At 35.4% G+C, this 18,899-nt stretch overlaps 1 protein-coding gene across 17 annotated transcripts in view; it reads right to left on the reverse strand.

Annotated features, from left to right (window-relative positions):
* AKAP9 (A-kinase anchoring protein 9) overlaps window positions 1-18,899 on the reverse strand; it is a 229,247-nt gene that overhangs the window by 128,876 nt on the left and 81,472 nt on the right. For 9 of the 17 annotated variants that reach the window (XM_009002491.6, XM_054237778.2, XM_078342773.1 and 6 more), the window contains 4 exons: window positions 14,851-15,099; window positions 8,755-8,799; window positions 602-655; window positions 70-240 (listed from right to left, as the gene is read on the reverse strand). In XM_009002491.6, the coding sequence (XP_009000739.2) occupies window positions 70-240; window positions 602-655; window positions 8,755-8,799; window positions 14,851-15,099 (519 nt within the window). The remainder of the gene's footprint in view (window positions 1-69; window positions 241-601; window positions 656-8,754; window positions 8,800-14,850; window positions 15,100-18,899) is intronic. The other 8 variants (XM_035254937.3, XM_009002492.5, XM_078342775.1 and 5 more) reach the window with 1 other exon arrangement.

The raw sequence follows: 18,899 nt of genomic DNA on the forward strand, positions 1-18,899 counted from the left end.
CACTATTATTCAAATTCTTGTTTTTGTTTTTGTGAGTCGTAAACCAAAAGCCACATAAAATAAACATACTTGCTGCAGTCCTTCAGTCCCATAGGTAACCCTCATTTCTTCCAGTTCTCTGTTTAGCTCTTCAATCTCATGCTGCTTCCCAGCCAACTCACTTTCCATCATCTCTAGGTGAGTCGGACTGTACTGTGCTCCTTGTTCAGAATAAGAATCATCAACACCAAATTCTTCTTCCTAAGTCAATCCAAGATTTTAAAGAATTCAGTCTAGCAATATTCCTTAGGGAGAGAGATTCAAACACTGAAATCCATAGCAAGGTCCACTTTAAAATATCACTCACTACCTGGAAGATTACAGTATGGCAACCTACTTTGTTAATATAATACTTACCTCAAGAGCATAAATAGGCTATCTGCAAATTCTGTTACAATTGAGTTTTATAATAAACACTAGATAACATTGTTTTAGAAAACATTAAAATTAATTTGAAATCACACATGGAAAGAAGTACATGCAGGAAAAAGTTTTGTTAGTAAGCCAGATGATTTTAAATAGTATACAACATTAGTATCATGAGTAGTTTTAAATACTGTACCCTTAATAAATTTGTAGGCTTTCCTGTTCTCATCACAAAACTGCAACCATTTACCTGTATAAAAACAATTTCCTGATATATTATGATCTTAGATATAATTTTCTTTAGCTAACAATATTTCTGTTAACTGTTTCCATGTATACATTTCTTTTATTCCCAGAGAAAATGTGTCATTGGCAAAATCAGTTACAGAGATTAATTTTAAATATCTAAGAGACATAATGACTATTTCAAATGCCAATCATTCCTCACAGATCTAAATGCTTACAATGCAAATGACACCAAACTACCTATACACATTTTCACATAAGTGAATTAAAGTTCTAAGTGCAGTTTCTGCTTGCTCTTCTGAAATACAAACCTCAATAAATCCTCTTCTATAAAATGTTTCCTTAAAATAGTGTAAATAATTATCTTTTTATTAAACCCTATTCATTTTCAAGAAAAACAATTTACTGGTAGAAATGTCTTGAAAGCGGATGAACAAGACAAGTGGCAAAAGGAGATAAACAGGTAAGAACACTCCCTCAAGAACATTCCTCTGGGGCTAGTACTATGACAGCTATGCCAACACGGACCCATGTGGAGATTTTCTATAACATATTACTGCCTATCTCTAGCACAGATATTTTGTGGAAGGAGGAAGGAGAATGACAGAATATGTCTCCAGGGTTGACCTAGTGAGAAATTAATTAAAGATCAATCAATCCACTTAGTAATCCTCTTTCCTCCTTAACAGTATAAAAACCAACTATGTATCTGCCATATCTTAATTATTCACACTTCTATGTTAAAAGAATCCAAGATAATGAAGTTTTTACTGTTGAAAGGCATAAGATAGAGTAGCCAGAAATAGACTTAGATCCATATGAGCCACAACACTTTAAAAAGTAAAATCCTGGCTGGGCACGGTCCCTGACATCTGTAACCCCAGTACTTTGGGAGGCTGAGGCAGGCAAATCACAAGGTCAGGAGTTCGAGACCAGCTTTCAACATGGTGAAACCCATCTCTACTAAAAATACAAAGGGCACCTATCATTCCAGCTACTCGGGGCTGAGTCAGGAGAATCACTTGAATCTGGGAGGTGGAGGCTGCAGTGAGCAGAGATCACACCACTGCACTCCAGCCCAGGTGACAGAGTGAGACTCCATCTCAAAAAAAAAAAAAAAAAAAAAGGAAAAATCCTAATCAAGTGTTCTTTATCAGAGTTTGATTCCTTTGCTTTAATCATAAAGACCATTTCTTTCTCTCTCTCTCTCTCTCCTCTCCCTCTCTCTCTCTTTCTCTCTCTCTCCCTCTTTCTTTCTTTGATGGAGTCTTTGCTCTGTTTGCCTAGGCTGGAGTGCAGTGGCGTGATCTCACCTCACTGCAACCTCCACTTCCCAGGCTCAAGCGACTCTCCTGCCTCAGGAGAATCAGCCTCCCAAGTAGCTGGGACTATAGGCATACATCACCATGCCCAACTAATTTTTTGTATTTTTAGTAGAGACAGGGTTTCACCATCTTGGCCATGCTGGTATTGAACTCCTGACTTCAGGTGATCCACTTGCCTTGGTCTCCCAAAGTGCTAGAATTACAGGCAGGAGCCACTGTACCCAGCCAAGGACAATTTCTGAAAATCAAAGCTAAAGCGAAAAAAAGATTCTATGGCAAAACAATATTGCAATTGGTGAAAACTACCAGAAGGCAGGGGTACTGTCTCTGTTAAGAATATCAATCAATAAGCCAAGTACAGTAGTGCATGCCTGTAATCCCAGCTACAAGGGAGGCTGAGGCAGGAGGACTGCTTGACCCCAGGAGTTTGAGGCTATAGTGCACTACTGGGACACCCATTAATTGCCACTGCACTCCACTGTGGGCAACATACTGAGGAGGCCCTGACCCTAAACATTTTTTTTAATTAAAAAAAGATTATTAATTTCAAATCATCTGCAATCACTTTCAAATTAAATTCTTCCAAATTGCAATTAGCTTTCTTTGATCCTGAAATGAAGTATTTTGCTGTGTCTTCTAAAATATTTTGCTTTAGTTTAACATGATAATGAAATGGATGTTTATGAATATAGTAGTCTTTTCTTATCCACAGAGGATACAAGACCCCCAATGGATGCCTGAAATCATGGATAGTACTGAACCCTATATGTTATTTTGATCTGATAAAGAAGACAGTTACTAAGTGAATACCAGATTGACAGAGCATACAGGATGGATCCACTGTACGTACAAAGGGATAATTCACGTCCTGGGTAGAAAGAATGGGATGGAGCAAGATTTCACCATGCTATCCAGAACAAGGCACAATTTAAAACTTATGAACTGTTTATTTCTGGAATTTTCCATTTAATATTTTCAGATAATGGTTGACCACAGAAAGTAAAAAGTGGGATGGGGTACTACTGCTTCTCCAAATATGATATAAAGCAATGACTATTTCTTTAAGCAGCAATGATGTCAGTATTACAGTATTACATGAATCAGTTTGTAATAGTTTATTAATTAGCAGTTACTAGTTTGTAATAATTACATTTATAATTTAATTTAATACTTTATTTAGCTGCTGCTGTTTAATTTTTCTCTAATTCAGATAAGCAAATGTTATACTTGAACTCACATGTATTGAATTCTTAAAATACCATTAATACATAACTGGTTTTTCAAAACATATTTATGTTATCATAATCAATGTAAAACTTAACAATATTAATAAATTTGAAAAGTTTAACATCATCTAAGTTGGTTATAAAAGATTATTCACCAGTACTAAACTAAAACACACTATATTCCAAAGTTAGAACAGGAACACTTAACAGAATATCAGGATCATTAATAGTTAACAATAAATTATTCTGGCCGGGCGCGGTGGCTCAAGCCTGTAATCCCAGCACTTTGGGAGGCCGAGATGGGTGGATCACAAGGTTGAGAGATCGAGACCATCCTAGTCAACATGGTGAAACCCCGTCTCTATTAAAAATACAAAAAATTAGTTGGGCATGGTGGCGCGTGCCTGTAATCCCAGCTACTCGGGAGGCTGAGGCAGGAGAATTGCCTGAACCCAGGAGGTGGAGGTTGTGGTGAGCGGAGATCGTGCCATTGCACTCCAGCCTGGGTAACAAGAGCGAAACTCCATCTCAAAACAAAAACAAAAACAAAAAAACAATAAATTATTCTATTTTTAAATTTAGATAATTATTTTATTGATACCTAAAGGGTAGAGAATTTATCTCTTCTTCTAACATTAGTCTTCTAACACTATTCTATTTCCATCTACGTCCATCTGGTATTCACTTAGCTGTCTTCCTTATCAGATCAAAAAAACATAGTATACATAGGGTTCAATACTATCCAGGAGTTCAGGCAACCACTGGGAGTTTTACAACATATCCCCTGTGGATAAGGGAAGACTACTGTATTCATAAACTATTAGGTTTCTAACACTAGTAAACATTCATATGAAAGTCAATAAATAACTTGAAACATGAAGATTAGATTAACAGACTCCTTCAACTGTAAAAAAGATCAACTTTTCTCAATGTCCTTTGTCATTGTGGCATTTGTTGAAGTTATTTAACCTGCAGACTATGTTAATATATATATTCCTTCCACATTCACAGAAAAATGTACTCAATCTATACAGATGAGTGAGGAAAAGTACAAGTGAGGTGCATTTTAAATTTTAAAATGTTTTGTAGAGGTATCACATCATAACATCATTGCTATTCAGAAAGAATGAGAGGAAAGGTAACTTTCATTGTGTGACTATAAAATGGCCTTCACACAAAAACTCATCCTTGTAGGGAACATCAGTTTTGATGAAACACAGAATAACTTATCCTTAACTTATTTATAATTATTCTTATACTTAATTTGGAAATACATACATTAAAAACATTAATATTGATTATTTTCATAAAAATAAAAATCTGATGACTCAAGAGTTTATGAAAATTATAGTTCAATGTGCCTAAATGACTCATGGAGTTGGAGTCAAGTAGTTAATGAGGTTAAAATAAATGTCATAAACCATATAAGTACTTGATAAGAAGCATTCAGTAATCAGATGAAATCTATAATAAAAGTGAATGCCCTATTACTATGTGTACATAATGGGATACATATTTGTACAAAGAGATCTTGGAAAAAAATTATTGACTAATTCTAAGATTGAACCAATTTTCAACCTATGAGTGTACTAGTCACAGAAGTCAAGAACATTAAACCCTTAACATACCTAACTACATACAATTTACAAAGTTCTAATTAAATATTATCAGAACCTGAAATCATTCTGAGAATAATTTATTAAAGGAGTCCTAATCACTCATTTCATACAAACAGTGTAAAGAAAAGTGTATTTCTAGTGATGAGCAATTAAAAGAACCAAGCTTTGCTGAATGTCCAATGTATGCCAAACACGTTATTAAACATTCTCAAGGTTATTTTGTGAACTACTTTGTGAGGTAAGCAACATATATATCCTATGAGGTATAATATTATTATCAACCCCCATTTTATAGTTAAAAAAGCTGTATTTCAGAGTTTAAGTGATGTGCCCAAGTTCATACAGCTCAAAGGTGCTGAAGTGTGTAAACAGGACTTTCTGGCTTTGTCCACCCCCGCACCCTGCTCTTTTCTTATATCTTATTGCCCTATTTACCAGAAAAATGGCAGTCATACTTAGGCAAAATACAAGATAATTATGTGATCTATGATTAAAACTACTTGATTTCAAAATTTTAGAATACTCAAATACAATCTAGATCTGTCAAACTTTGCAAATCTGGCATTGTGGTGAAGTTATAATGTTATATGCTACCCAGAAATCAATCAATCAATTAATCAATCGATCAATCTCTCTCTCTCTCTCTCTCTCTCTCTCTCTCTCTCTCTGAGACAAAGTCTCACTCTGTCATCCAGGCTGGAGTACAGTGGTATGATCATTAGATCATTTCAACCTCAAACTCCTGGGTGCAAGGGATCCTTCTACTTGAGCCTCTTGAGTAGCTGGGACTACAGGCATACACTATGACTTGGCAAATTTTTTTTTTTTGAGATGGGGTCTTCCTCTGTCACTGAGGCTGGAGTGCCAGTGGTGTGATCAATACTCCTGGGCTCAAGTGATTCTCCAATCTCAGCCTCGTGAGTAGCTGGGACTACACGTGCCCGCCACTATACCAGGCTAATTTTATTTTATTTTTTTAATTTGTGGAGATGAAGTCTCCCTATGTTGCCGAGGCTGGTCTCAAACTCCTGGGCTCCAGTGATCTTCCTACCTTGGCCTCCCAAGGTGCAGAGATTACAGGTGTGATGTACTATGCCCAACCAATAAATCACATTTTTTATGTGTGTTATTGAGAGATCATTCCTTTAAAGTCCCAATATAAAAAGTATTACACTGTAAAATTTATTTCTTGGGTTATAAATTTGGTCTACTGATGATTATTCTGCCTCCTGAATAAGTTAATATAGCTTAGAAGTCCCCCGTAATTCTAGTTCAGTCAAGCCAGTCTGATATCATTAAATGGAAGAGAAGAACTAACCTAGAGCATCACAGATTCAACTAGTATCCATCTTAGCAATTTTGATGACAAATTACACAAACTATCAACTTTACTTCTATGTTTTCTCTAGACATAGTGAATCTATAAATTTCTCAAAGTATAAACCTTTGAGAATCCATATATAACACATATAATATTACTAGGGTTATAATTCAAACCAGCTCAAATCTGTCAAAAATTATTTTATAATTATCTTTTTTCTTTTTTTGAGATGGAGTTTCACTCTTGTTGCCCAGGCTGGAGTGCAATTGTACTACCTCAGCTCACTGTAACCTCTAACTCCTAGATTCAAACAATTTTCCTGCCTCAACCTCCTGAGTAGCTGGGATTACAGGCATGTACCATCACACTCAGCTAATTTTTGTATTTTTAGTAGAGAAGGGGTTTCACCATGTTGGTCAGGCTGGTCTCTACTCCTGACCTCAGGTGGCCTCCCAAAGTGCTGGGATTACAGGGATGAGCCATTGAGCTCAGGCTATAATTATGTTTTTTTAATGTAATCTTCTAAGTCATTGTTTCTTCCACACAGTAAGATAGTTCATCAATTTAGTTTCCTTGACCAACATCAAGAAGAAACAGTATCATCACAAGATATGTCATACTGTAAGAAAAAGTATCTTTCAAAAAACTTGTTTAAAAAAAGTATGTATATGTATATATTTACTCATATATAATTATTCATGTATATAACTATAAATATGTGCAACTATGTATGTATATATATGAAATTCTACACATGTATGTAAAATATATTTCTCACCATGAGTTATGGTCAACAAGTATGATAAACACTATTCTAAGTTTGATCTGTAGTGCTTATATTTAAATACTATTTGTACCTTACCTTAAAACACATCATATTTATATGACAGTTTTTTAAGATATTGAAACAGATAGTTTCAATAATTTTTTCTGAACCTGATAACAACCAGTTTAATTTTTAAAATGTAGCTGAAGATTGTCTTATTGTAACGAGAATTTCCAATATTATTAATTTACATTTTCCTACAATAACCTGACAATCACCATCTTTTGATATCTTGAGCTTTTCAAATCTATATATAAAAATTAAAATTTGCCGTATTATCTCAATATGAAAAAACAGCTATACAAATTTTAACCAAATTTCATGGGCATATATGGGATGGTCTGATCTAGAGCCACTAGCATATATATATATATATATATATATATAGAGTTCACTTTAGTGTAAAAAAATTCACTTTGTGGAACTCTAGAGTGTCCCCCCAAAGATACAGGTAGTTTAAGCCAAAGCATCTAAGACTTTCAATCAAGAAATATAACCTGTAAGAATTAGAGCATTATAGAGGAAAGACAAGTTTTCACATGCAATCATACCTTGGTGTCTCCAGGGCAATTAGCTCTAGGACTCTCCTAAGTAGACTAAAATCATGGATGCCTAAGACCCTTAATGGCATAGTATTTGCATACAATCTGTGGACATTCATCCATATACTTTAAATCATCTCTAAGATTACTACGTAAATAGTTGTCAAACTGCATTTTTAAATTTTATATATTTTTTATTGCAGTACTGTATTTTTTATTTTTTGCAAATATTTTCTATCTGTGGTTGGTCAAATCCTCAAATGCAGAACCCTCAGAGATGTAGGGCCAACTATATGTGCCCCAAATTTAAAGTCACAAAAGCAGATTGAATTGCAAGCAGTGATTTTAAATCAAGATACTTCCCATAGAGGCAACTTTAGCCTAAATCAGGCACCAGTGTATTTATTTAATGTTGGCTAATTATTTTCCTGGACAAATTACTAGTAAGTGTATTCCAACTTTTAAACACATTAAATTCTAAAGTAGCAAAGTTTTTATTGCTATTAGCAATCTAAAACAGTAATATATTCTTTAAGAACATGGAAGTGTTTTTTTTTTTCTAATAGAAACCTACAATAAATTGAAACTTATTGAATACACTGAGTTACTGAACCATTTACTGAACGGTAAAAAACCATTCAGAGTATGGAACAGTTTACAGTCTCCTCAAATTCTGGACTAAAGAAACAGCAATCACATCTAAAAGAGTAAGAAAAAGATAACAAAATGACATATACTTATTACCAACACATAAATAAGGTATTTCCTAAAGTAATTTCCAATACCTCTATCAGCCTTTATCACCTAAAGTAAAAACTACTATAAAACATGAACTTCAAGAAACAAATTTATATGATTAGAATTCAAGCATTTATAAAAAAGCATAACTCAAAATGAAGTATTCTATCCAAAATATCATAAAAATTTTGATATTTTTACTGTGCTAAATACGGATATTTTGTAATGGTCACACGTCTAAGAAACTCAGTATCAAATACTTTCCAGAAACTAAAACAGGGACCAAGCTATTCAACCAGACTTAAGACCTTTGCTAACAATCTGAAAAAAAAATCAGTAATACATAATCTTCAGGTTCTAGTCACTTAACATTATATTTATAAAAATACAATAGAAGCATGAGTTATAAGAACTCAAGTAGCAACAATCAATAATTTCAACAATATAAAATATACATTTTATACATTTTATTTATGTTATTTGAAATCAATATAATTTAGTCTTACCTCTGAACTGTAGTCATCTGCTGTGGTTGAAACTTCACTTTCCAGCTAAAACCAAAGTAAAAACCAAATATAATTATGACTTTCTTGTGTTAAGTATCATATTTTACTAAGTAAGCTATTACTATTGGTAACATATGATAGAAAAGTCACATAAAATACCACTAAAAAACTAGTAAAAATTATTCAAATCTTTAAAATTTTCATTTAATTATAAATAACAATGGCAAAATAATGCAATTAAGATGTACCAGTAGGCATTTTTCTAAATATAAAAGTATCAAAAGGTACTTTCATACAGGATCTTATATACAGTACGTATCATTTGTAAGCCAAAAGCATGAAGACACCATTCCTCTGATCCTTGTACAGTAGCCTCCACTTTATCCATGGTATTGCTTCCTATAATTTCAGTTACCCATGGTTAAATGTGTTTAGAAAATATTAAAATGGAAAATTCCAAAAATAAACAATTTAGAAGTTTTAAATTGTGTACTGTTATAAGTGGTGTGATGAAATCTCATTCTGTCCCATCCAGGACATGAATTGTCCCTTTGTGCAGCATATCCACACAGTATATGCTACTTGCCCAATAGTTACTTGGTAGCTATCTCTGTTATCAGACGCACTGTCATACAGTATGGCAGTATACAGTATTGCAGTGCTTGTGTTCAAGTAATGGTGCAAGATTACTGTGCCTTGCTTTACTCAAAGTGTAAGATTACTGTGCCTAATTTATTAATTAAACTTTATCATAAGTATATAAGTACAGGAAAAAACACAGTATATATAGAGTCCAGTACTGTCTGTGGTTTCAGGTCTCCACTGGGAGTGTTGGACTATACTCTTGATATGGTTTGGCTGAGTTCCCCATCCAAATCTCATCTTGAATTGTAGCTCTCATGATTCCCATGTGTTTTGGGAGGGACCTAGTGGGAGATAATCAAATCATGGGAGTGGTTTCCCCATACTGTTCCCGTGGTATTAAGTAAGTCTCATGAGATCTGATGGTTTTATAAGGGGCTTCCCTTTTTGCTTTGCTCTTCTCTCTTTTCTGCTGCCATGTAAGACGTGCCTTTTGCCTTCTGCCATGATTGTGAGTTAGGTCTCCCCAGCCACGTGGAACTGTGAGTCCATGAAACTTCTTTTTCTTTACAAATTACCTAGTTTCCACTATGTCTTTATCAGCAGCATGAATATGGAATAATACAACTCTCCACAAATAAGGAAGAACTACTGTACCTCTTTAAAATGAAAGAAAGTCCTAAAACACTACTGTTAGAAAAGTTCAGCTAGGTGTGGTGGCTTACACCTGTAATCCCAGCACTTTGGGAGGCCAAGGTGGGTGTATCATTTGAGGTCAGGAGTTCAAGACCAGCCTGACCAATATGGTGAAACCTCGCCTCTACTTAAAAAAACAAACAAACAAAAACTAGCCAGGTGGTAGTGGTGCACACCTGTAATCCCAGCTACTTGGGAGGCTGAGGCAGGAGAACTGCTTGAGCCTAGGAGGTGGATGCTGTGGTGAGCCAAGATTGAGCCATTTTACTCTAATCTGGGTGACAGAGTGAGGTCCTGACTTCAAATAAATAAATAAGAAAAGTTCAATTCTCTGAAAGAAAAATCATAAAATCTTGATGCTAAAAAACTAATAACTAAAGAAAAAATAGCCACCTTTGATGTTATAACACCTTTAGAGTTTACAAAAGCACTTTTAAAGCCATTCTTGTTTCACTATCACATCCCTGGATTTGGGTATGAAGTGAGCAACTTTTTCAAGCTTCCCTAAAAGAAGTAGTAGAAAGAGTCAATGAACAAATCCAAATTTTCTGACTCCAAAAGTACTATTTCCACTGTTGACCCTCTCATCTAACCTAAGAATCTCATTTTGATGGTTAGAGAAGTGACACCCAGTGAGTTTCACCCTTTTATTCAATAAATATTAACTGTCACCGTCTCCTTTCTCATCTACACCTATGGAAATTCTATTCAACATTCAAGTCCAAGTTCTAAAACTACCTTCTCCATGAAGTAGTAACTGAGGCCAAGAACAAAAATAAGCTTGCCTGTAATATAAAATGCTATTAACAGTGGTTCCTAACTCATGAGATTCTTTTTTTTTTTTTTTTTTTTTTTTTTGAGAGAAAGTCTTGCTCTGTCGCTCAGGAGTGTAGTGGTGTAATCTTGGCTCACTGTAACCTCGCCTTCCAGGTTCAAGCACTTCTCCTGCCTCAACCTCCCAAGTAGCTGGGATTACAGGCATGTGCCACCATGCCCAGCTCATTTTTGTATTTTTAGTAGAGACAAGGGTTCACCATGTTGGCCAGGCTGGTCTCGAACTCCTAACCTCAAGTGATCTGCCTGCCTCAGCCTCCCGAAATGCTGGGATTACAGGTGTGAGCCACTGCACCCAGCCGAGATTCTCTTTTAAATCTGAAATACTTTCATGACATAACCCCTCATGTTCATTAAATGTATATTGTATACTAGAAATGGTAGTACTGAGAATTAAATGGTGAATAATACAATTGTTACATTCAAAATGCTAAAACTATAGAATAGAGAAACCAAATATTGGTTTGTATATTTAAAAAAAGATAATATACCTTTGAGCCAAATCACTAGAGTTGTCATACTGCATTATTTTTTAAGTTCCAGTTTTAATAAAACAAAAATTACAGGACATAGCAAAAAAAAGGAAAGTATAGCCTATGCACAATGGTCAAAAGAAACTGTCCCTGAGGAACACAGATATTGTACTCAATAGACAAAGTTTTGTTTTGTTTTGTTTTTTGAGACAGAAGCTCGCTCTGTCACCTAGGCTGGAATGTAGTGGTGTGATCACAGGTCACTGCAGCTTCCATCTCTTGGGCTCAAACAACTTTCCCACCTTAGCCTCTGGAGTAGCTGGGACCACAGGTGTGCAAAACCATGCCTGCTAAACTTTTTTACTTTTTGTAGAGGCAGGGTCTCCCTTTGTTGCCCAGGCTGGTCTCAAACTCTTGTGCTCAAGTAATCCCCATGCCTCTGCCTCCGCCTCCCAAAGTGCTGGGATTACAGGTATGAGCCACCAAGCCCAGCCAACAAAGATTTTAACTCAGCTATTTTAAATATAGTCAAATAACTAAAGGAAATAAAATCTAAAAAAAGAATTTTTTTAATTGTAAGAACAGTACCTCACCAAATGAAGAATATCAATAAAACAAAGAAATTATGCAAGAACCAAATAAAAATTCTGGAGTTGAAAAGAAAAATAAATGAAAAAGCCACTGGAAGGACTCAATAGTAGATCTAAGCTGAAAGAAGAGAGAATCACAAACTTCAAGATAGATCAATTGAAATTATCCACCATGAAGAACAGAAAGATGACTCTATGTTAGACCATTTAAATGCCCACAGTATTTTAAAAGACTGAATTTATATAATATAAAATGTGTGCTATAACATCTTTTGTCCCCAGTAACAGTCTTCATAATAAAGTCATTGCAAATAGACACGAAAAAGCATTTAATAAAACTCAACACTCAAGTTGGGTGCAATGGCTCAAGCCTGTAATCCTAGCACTTTGGGATGCTGAAGCAGGCAGATAACTTGAGTCCATGAGTTCGAGATCAGTCTGGGAAATATGGCAAAACCCCGTCTCTACAAAAAATACAAAAATTAGCTAGGTATGGTGGTATGGGCCTGTAGTCCCAGCTACTTGTGGGGCTGAGGTGGGGGGATCGCTGGGGCCTGGGAGGTTGAGGCTGCAATGAGCTATGATTGTGCCACTGCATGACAGCCTGGACAATAGAGTGATATCCTGTTTCAAAAAGCAATGAAATAAGTGGCTGGGCACAGTGGCTTATGCCTGTAATCCCAGCACTTTGGGAGGCTGAGGTGTACAGATAACTGGAGGTCAGGAGTTCAAGACCAGCCTGGCCAGCATGGTAAAAACCCCATCTCTACTAAAAATACAAAAATTAGTCCAGCAATCCCAACTACTCAAGCAGCTGAGGCAGGAAAATCACTTGAACCTGGGAGGCAGAGGCTGCAGTGAGTTGAAATCACACCACTGCACTCCAGCCTGGGCAACAAAACGAGACTTTGTCTCAACAAACAAACAAACAAACAAACAAACAAACAAACAAACAAACAAACAAACAAAGTAGTAAGATGAAAAATAAAAACAAAACAAAACGTCAACACTCCTTCCTTTCATAATGAAAACATTCAACAAACCAGGAATAAAAGGGAACTTCATCAATTCGATAAAGGATAGCTACAAAAAAAAAAAAAAAAAACCAGCTAATATAAAACTCAATGGTTAAAAAAAACACCTGAATGCTTTCCCCTTATTATGAGAAACAATACAAGGATGTCTGCTCACACCACTATTTTTCAACATTGTCCTATATCTTCCAACTACGGCAATTAGAAAAAAGAACATCAACATTGGAAAGGAAGAAGTTAAACATTTCTAGTTTAGTTGCAGATAATATGATCTCATATACAGGGAAAAATCCAAGGAATTCACCAGAAAAAGAAAAATCTATTAGAACTTATAGATGAGTTAGTTCTACAAGGGTACAAGATAAAAGATCAATATACAAATTCACTTGCATTTCTATACATGAATAATGAACAATCAGAAAATAAAGTTAAGAATACAATTATATTTAGAATAGTAATAAAAAGCAGTAAAATGCTTAGAAATTAAATAGCAATAAAATGCTTGGTGGCTAGGCATAGTCGCTCATGCCTGTAAATAATACTTTATAGGCATAACCACTTTGGGAGCCAGGGCAGAAGGATCACTTGAGTCTAGGAGTTTGAGACTAGCCTGGGAACAAAGTGAGATCACATCTCTACAAAAAAATAAAAATAGAATAATAAAAACAAAGCCAAGCATGGTGGCTCATGCCTGCAATCCCAGGACTTTGGGAGGCCAAGGTGAGTGGATCTCCTGAGCTCAGGAGTTTGAGACTATCCTGGGAAACATGGCAAAATCCCATCTCTACCAAAAATACAAAACATTAGCCAGGTGTGGTATTATGCACCTGTGGTCCCAGCTACTCAGGAGACTGAGGTGGGAGGATGGCTTCAGCCTGGCTGTCAGAGGTTGCAGTGAGCCAAGATAGAGCCACTGAACTCCAACTTGGGTGACAGAGTCGGACCCCCGTTTCAAAAATAAATACACAAATAAATAAATAAATAATAAAATGCTTGGGAGTATATTTAACAAAACAAATGTAAGACATTTACACTGAAAACTACAAGATAATATAGAAAGAAATTAAAAACCTAAATAAATAAATAAAAATCCTGTGTTCACAGGCTGAAAGCCTTAATACTGTTAAGATGATGAAATTCCCCAAATTCATCTACAGATTCAGTGTAATCCCTGTCAAAATCCTTGGTGTCTTAAATGCAGAAACAGGAAATCTGACCCTCAAATTGATATGTAAATGCAAGGCAACAGCCAAAACAATCCTAAAAAAGAAGAAAGTTGGAAGACTCAAACTTACTGATTTCAAAACCTGTTATGAAGCTACATTATTCAAGACTTGGGGGCATAGTAGCAAAGGCTAAACATATAGACCTACAGAATATAATTGAGGGGATAAATATAAACCCTCACCTTTATATTCATTGACAATTCACTGGGAAAAGAATAGTCTTTTCAACAAATGGTGTTGGTACAACTGGATAGCCACAAACAAACAAACAAACAAACAAACGAACAACAAAATGAAGTCAGACACCTATCTCCCATGCTAGCAAAGGTCTAATCATAGCACACTGTATGTACATCTTTACATCTACCTTCTCCACTAGAATAATTTTCCTAAAGGGTAGAGACTGTCATATCCATCTTTGTACCCTGGTGCTCAATCTTTGGTATACTGTAGTTGTTTAACATATGTTAAATTAAGCTCACAAAACTCCCTCTTTGAGGTTATTAAAAATTTTAGGTATGACTGTTTAGTTACCACAGTACTAAAACTTTTAAGAGGACATAAAAATCATGATTAAGTTACACTTAGTTGCTAATGACTTGTTATTATGACTACTTTCCATTGAGAATCATAATGATTAAAAATCTGGGAGAATACTTACTTCAGCAGAGAAGACCTGGTCATGACTGGTTATTTCTCCACTATGTAGAGTTCTCGTCGTAGGAGTCACAGTTGATTCTACTTTCTGAGAACTATTTATGTACATTTCATCACACTGTGATTGATCAATATTCAAATCATGGTGCGCTGACACATCATATTTACTGCTTGATGTTTTTCTCTTTTTTTTCTGCTTCTTGGAAGGATTCTGCTCATCTGATTGAGCTTTTTTTTGTCGAAACTGGGCAAGCTAAGGAAAAAGGAAATTATCATTACTGTCAAAGATAATTTTTCTTTATTGCCACCAAGAAAAAGCAGCTTTGGGAGTCTCAAAGATCAAACTATCACTCAAAAATAAGGACAATTATTACAGTCTTTAGCATAAAAATAACTATTGGAATGCAAAGAAACATTTCTGAATGAACCTACTGAAACACTGAGAGTTAAGAACTGAAAATGTCATGTATAAATAAAAGCAAGCCCAGAATTAGGCAGAATAAGGGAAATCAGGCACTGTCATTCACTGCTTGGTGAGAATATAATCTCACCAAGATTTTATTTTACTTTTTGAGACAGGAGTCTTACTCTGTCACCCAGGCTGGAGTATAGTAGGACCATCACAGCTCACCTCAACCTTCTGGGTTCAACAGATCCTCCCACCCCAGCCCCCAAATAGCTGGGACTACAGGAACATGACATCCCTCCTGGCTAATTTAATTCTTATATTCTTTTGTACAGATGGGTTTTTGCCATGTTGCCCAGGCTGGCCTTCGACTCTTGGGTTTAACAATCCCCAAATGCTGGGATTACAGACATGAGCCACTGCGCTGGCCAATCTCTGGATTTTAGATTTTATAGAAACACACACACACATACACACATGCATATCGAGAGTACTAAATGCATTTGCTTTCTGGAATTTCTGGGTCTTCTATTACTATATACTAAAAAGATTTAGTTCATGCAAAAATATTTAGCTATATAAAGTGGTCACTGCAGCCATATTTATAATGGGGAAAAAAAACTGGAAATGACTTAAATATCAAACAACAGTGCTTTCCAGCCCTTAAGTATTTACATATCATTATCAGGATTTCTGTCCTATCCTAGAGCCACCTTTATGTGTCATTTACTTAACATGTTTAAATCAATGTAGTTTTCTTATTTAAATTTATTTTAAGAACTAATAGAGGCTTCTATTAGGTCGGTGCAAAAACTGCAACTGCTTTGGCACGGAACTAAAAGCTCCAAAATGGTGGCATAGAAGCAAGCTGGTTCCACTCCTCCTCACAGAAAACCAAAAACAAATATACAGCACCTAGATTATTACTTGCAATATCCAATAACTTAAATATGAGGAAGAAATGGTATTCAAGACTACAGAGAAGTGAAAAAACTCTGGGTAGAAGTTAAAAGAATTAGACTTCGAGTTTCATGATTCCCATTCCCCTAATCTGCCCAGCACCAAACATGGAAAATACTCCCCTAATTCACTGTTTCTGCATTGGAAAAAGTGAGATAAAGGTAGAGAACCAGCTTCCCCATCAAGTTGGGCTCCTTGACAGGAGATCTGTCCCTGGCTCAACCCATGGGAAGTACTGGGAATGTCTGAAGGGAAAGATATACCTAACAGCCAGAGACAAAGTGGGGAGGCAAGACTACCATTCGTAGCCCTTGGAAACTGCTTTGCAACTTGACCAAAGGAGAAGCCAAATTAGAATGGCTGTTCAGCAGCAACACACTGTTAAAGGTTCATGCCACAGGTCCTCTGGGTATGAGTCCCTAGACAGCCTAGGGACCTTTGGGACCTTACCAATCAAGGATGGATAACACTGATTGTTTACTAGAACTGAGGGAAACTGGGGCTAAGGCAACATATGCATTATATTATGTAGTGCTAAAAAGGAGGCAGCAACAGAGTGCAAAAAAAAGACAGAAAGGCAAAACATAAAAGCCTCTCTAAACAAACACATCCAGTAAAAGCTAAAACAAGCCAGAGAGAGAAGACTAGATAGAATAAATAACAAAATCTTACTTTAAAGACATAGACGTATATCTACAAGAAATAACAGCAAATGGGAAACCTTGACTTAGTCAAATGGACAAAGCAAAGAACCAGTGAATGACCCTAACAAGACAGAAATATGTGAACTCTGTGAACAAGAATTCAAAATAGCAATTTAAAGGAAACTTAGTGATCTCCATAACACAGAAAAGCAATGCACAAATTTATTAGAGAAATTTAACAAAGATAAAAAAATTATAAATCAACAGAAATTTTGGAACTGAGAAATAGATTTACTGAACAGAAAAAATCATTAGAGGCTCTCAATAGGAGAATGGATCAAACAGAAAAAAAGAATCAGTGAGCTCAAAGACAGGCTATTTAAAAATACACAGAGTAGAAAAAAGAAAGAATGAAAAAGAACAAAGATCACATACAAGATACAGAAAATTACCTCAAAAGATCAAATCTAAGAATTATCAGTGTTCAAAAGGGAGCTCTAGTCTTCACTGCCTGGCTTCTTTTGTTTTTTACTGAATGTGTTAACTTAGAGAGTCTTTGTAATTTATGTATTGCTTTTGTGTCTTTTTTTGGTACTATGTCACTGACTGTTTTTCAGCATTTCATAACATAATACCTTAACTATAATGCAAGGGAGTAGAAATCCTATTCAAGAAATAATAAAAACTTTCCAAAATCTGAGAAAGAGATAAATATCCAGGTATAGAAGCATTAGAGAACAAGGCAGATTTGACCCAAGAAACACTACTCCAAAGCATGTAATAATCGAACTCTTAATGAACAAAGAGAGGATCCTAAAAGTGGCAAAAGAAAAGAAGCAAACAACCTATAAAAGAGCTCCAGTTCATCCGGCAACAGATTCCTCAACAGAAACCATACAGGTCATACAGGAGGAAGAAACCATATAGGAAGAAGTGTGGCAACATGTTCAAAGTGCTGAAGGAACAAAACTGCCACCCAAGGATACAGTATCCAGCAAAGCTGTCCTTCAAATATGAAGGAAGAGGAATAAAGTCTTTCACAGACAAACAAAAAAGCTGAGAGAATTCACTAACACCAGACCAGTCTGACAAGAAAAGCTAAACAGTTCTTCAACCTGAAAGAAAAAACACTAATGTGAAAAAACAAAACATGTGAAGGTATACAACCCAGTAGTAAAATTAAGTACATGGACAAACCCACAATACCCTAATACTAAAATTGTGGCATAGCACCCACTTATAACTCTAGGATGAAGTCCAATACAATCCTACCGAAAACATTAACAGCTACAGCATCCTGCTAAGAAATAGGCAATATAAAAACATGTAAATTGAAACAAAATAAAGTCAAAATATGGAGGGAATGGAGTTAAAATATAGAGAGCCTTTTTCTCTTTTGTCTGTTTCTATTCTTTTCTTTGTGACCTAAGATAAGTTGTCATCTCATTAAAATCACTTCTTGAACCCGTAAGATGTTTTTTAAGTTCCATGGTAACCACAATGCCAAAAACTGCAATATATTCACTACAAATAAAAAAACAATTAAAACATACTACCAGAAAAAAAACCACTTAACTTCAAATAAAGACAAGAAAGGAAGAAGAGAGGAATTATAAAACAACCAGAAAACAAGCAGCAAAATGGCACTAGTAAGACCTCACTTACCTATAATAATACTGAATGTAAATACACTCAATTCTTCAATTAAAAAGGTGAGAGTGGCTGAGTAAATACAGAAATAAGACCCAACTATAAGCTGCCTACAAAAAACCCACTTCGCCTATTAAGAACACAAACAGACTGAAAATGAAGGGATGGAAAAAGATATTCCATGCAACTGGACACTCAAAAAGAACAGGAATAGCTATACTTACATCAGATAAAATAGGCTACTAGTCAAAGACTATAAAAAGAGACTAAGAAGGTCACTATATAATGATAAAGGGGTCAATTCAGCAAGAGGATATAACTATTATAAATATCTATGCACCCAGCATCAGAGCTCCCAAGTATAAAAAGCAAGTATTAATAGATCTAAAGGGA

This window comes from Callithrix jacchus, chromosome 11 (assembly GCF_049354715.1).
Source record: "Callithrix jacchus isolate 240 chromosome 11, calJac240_pri, whole genome shotgun sequence".
NCBI classification, from domain to species: Eukaryota; Metazoa; Chordata; class Mammalia; order Primates; family Cebidae; genus Callithrix; species Callithrix jacchus.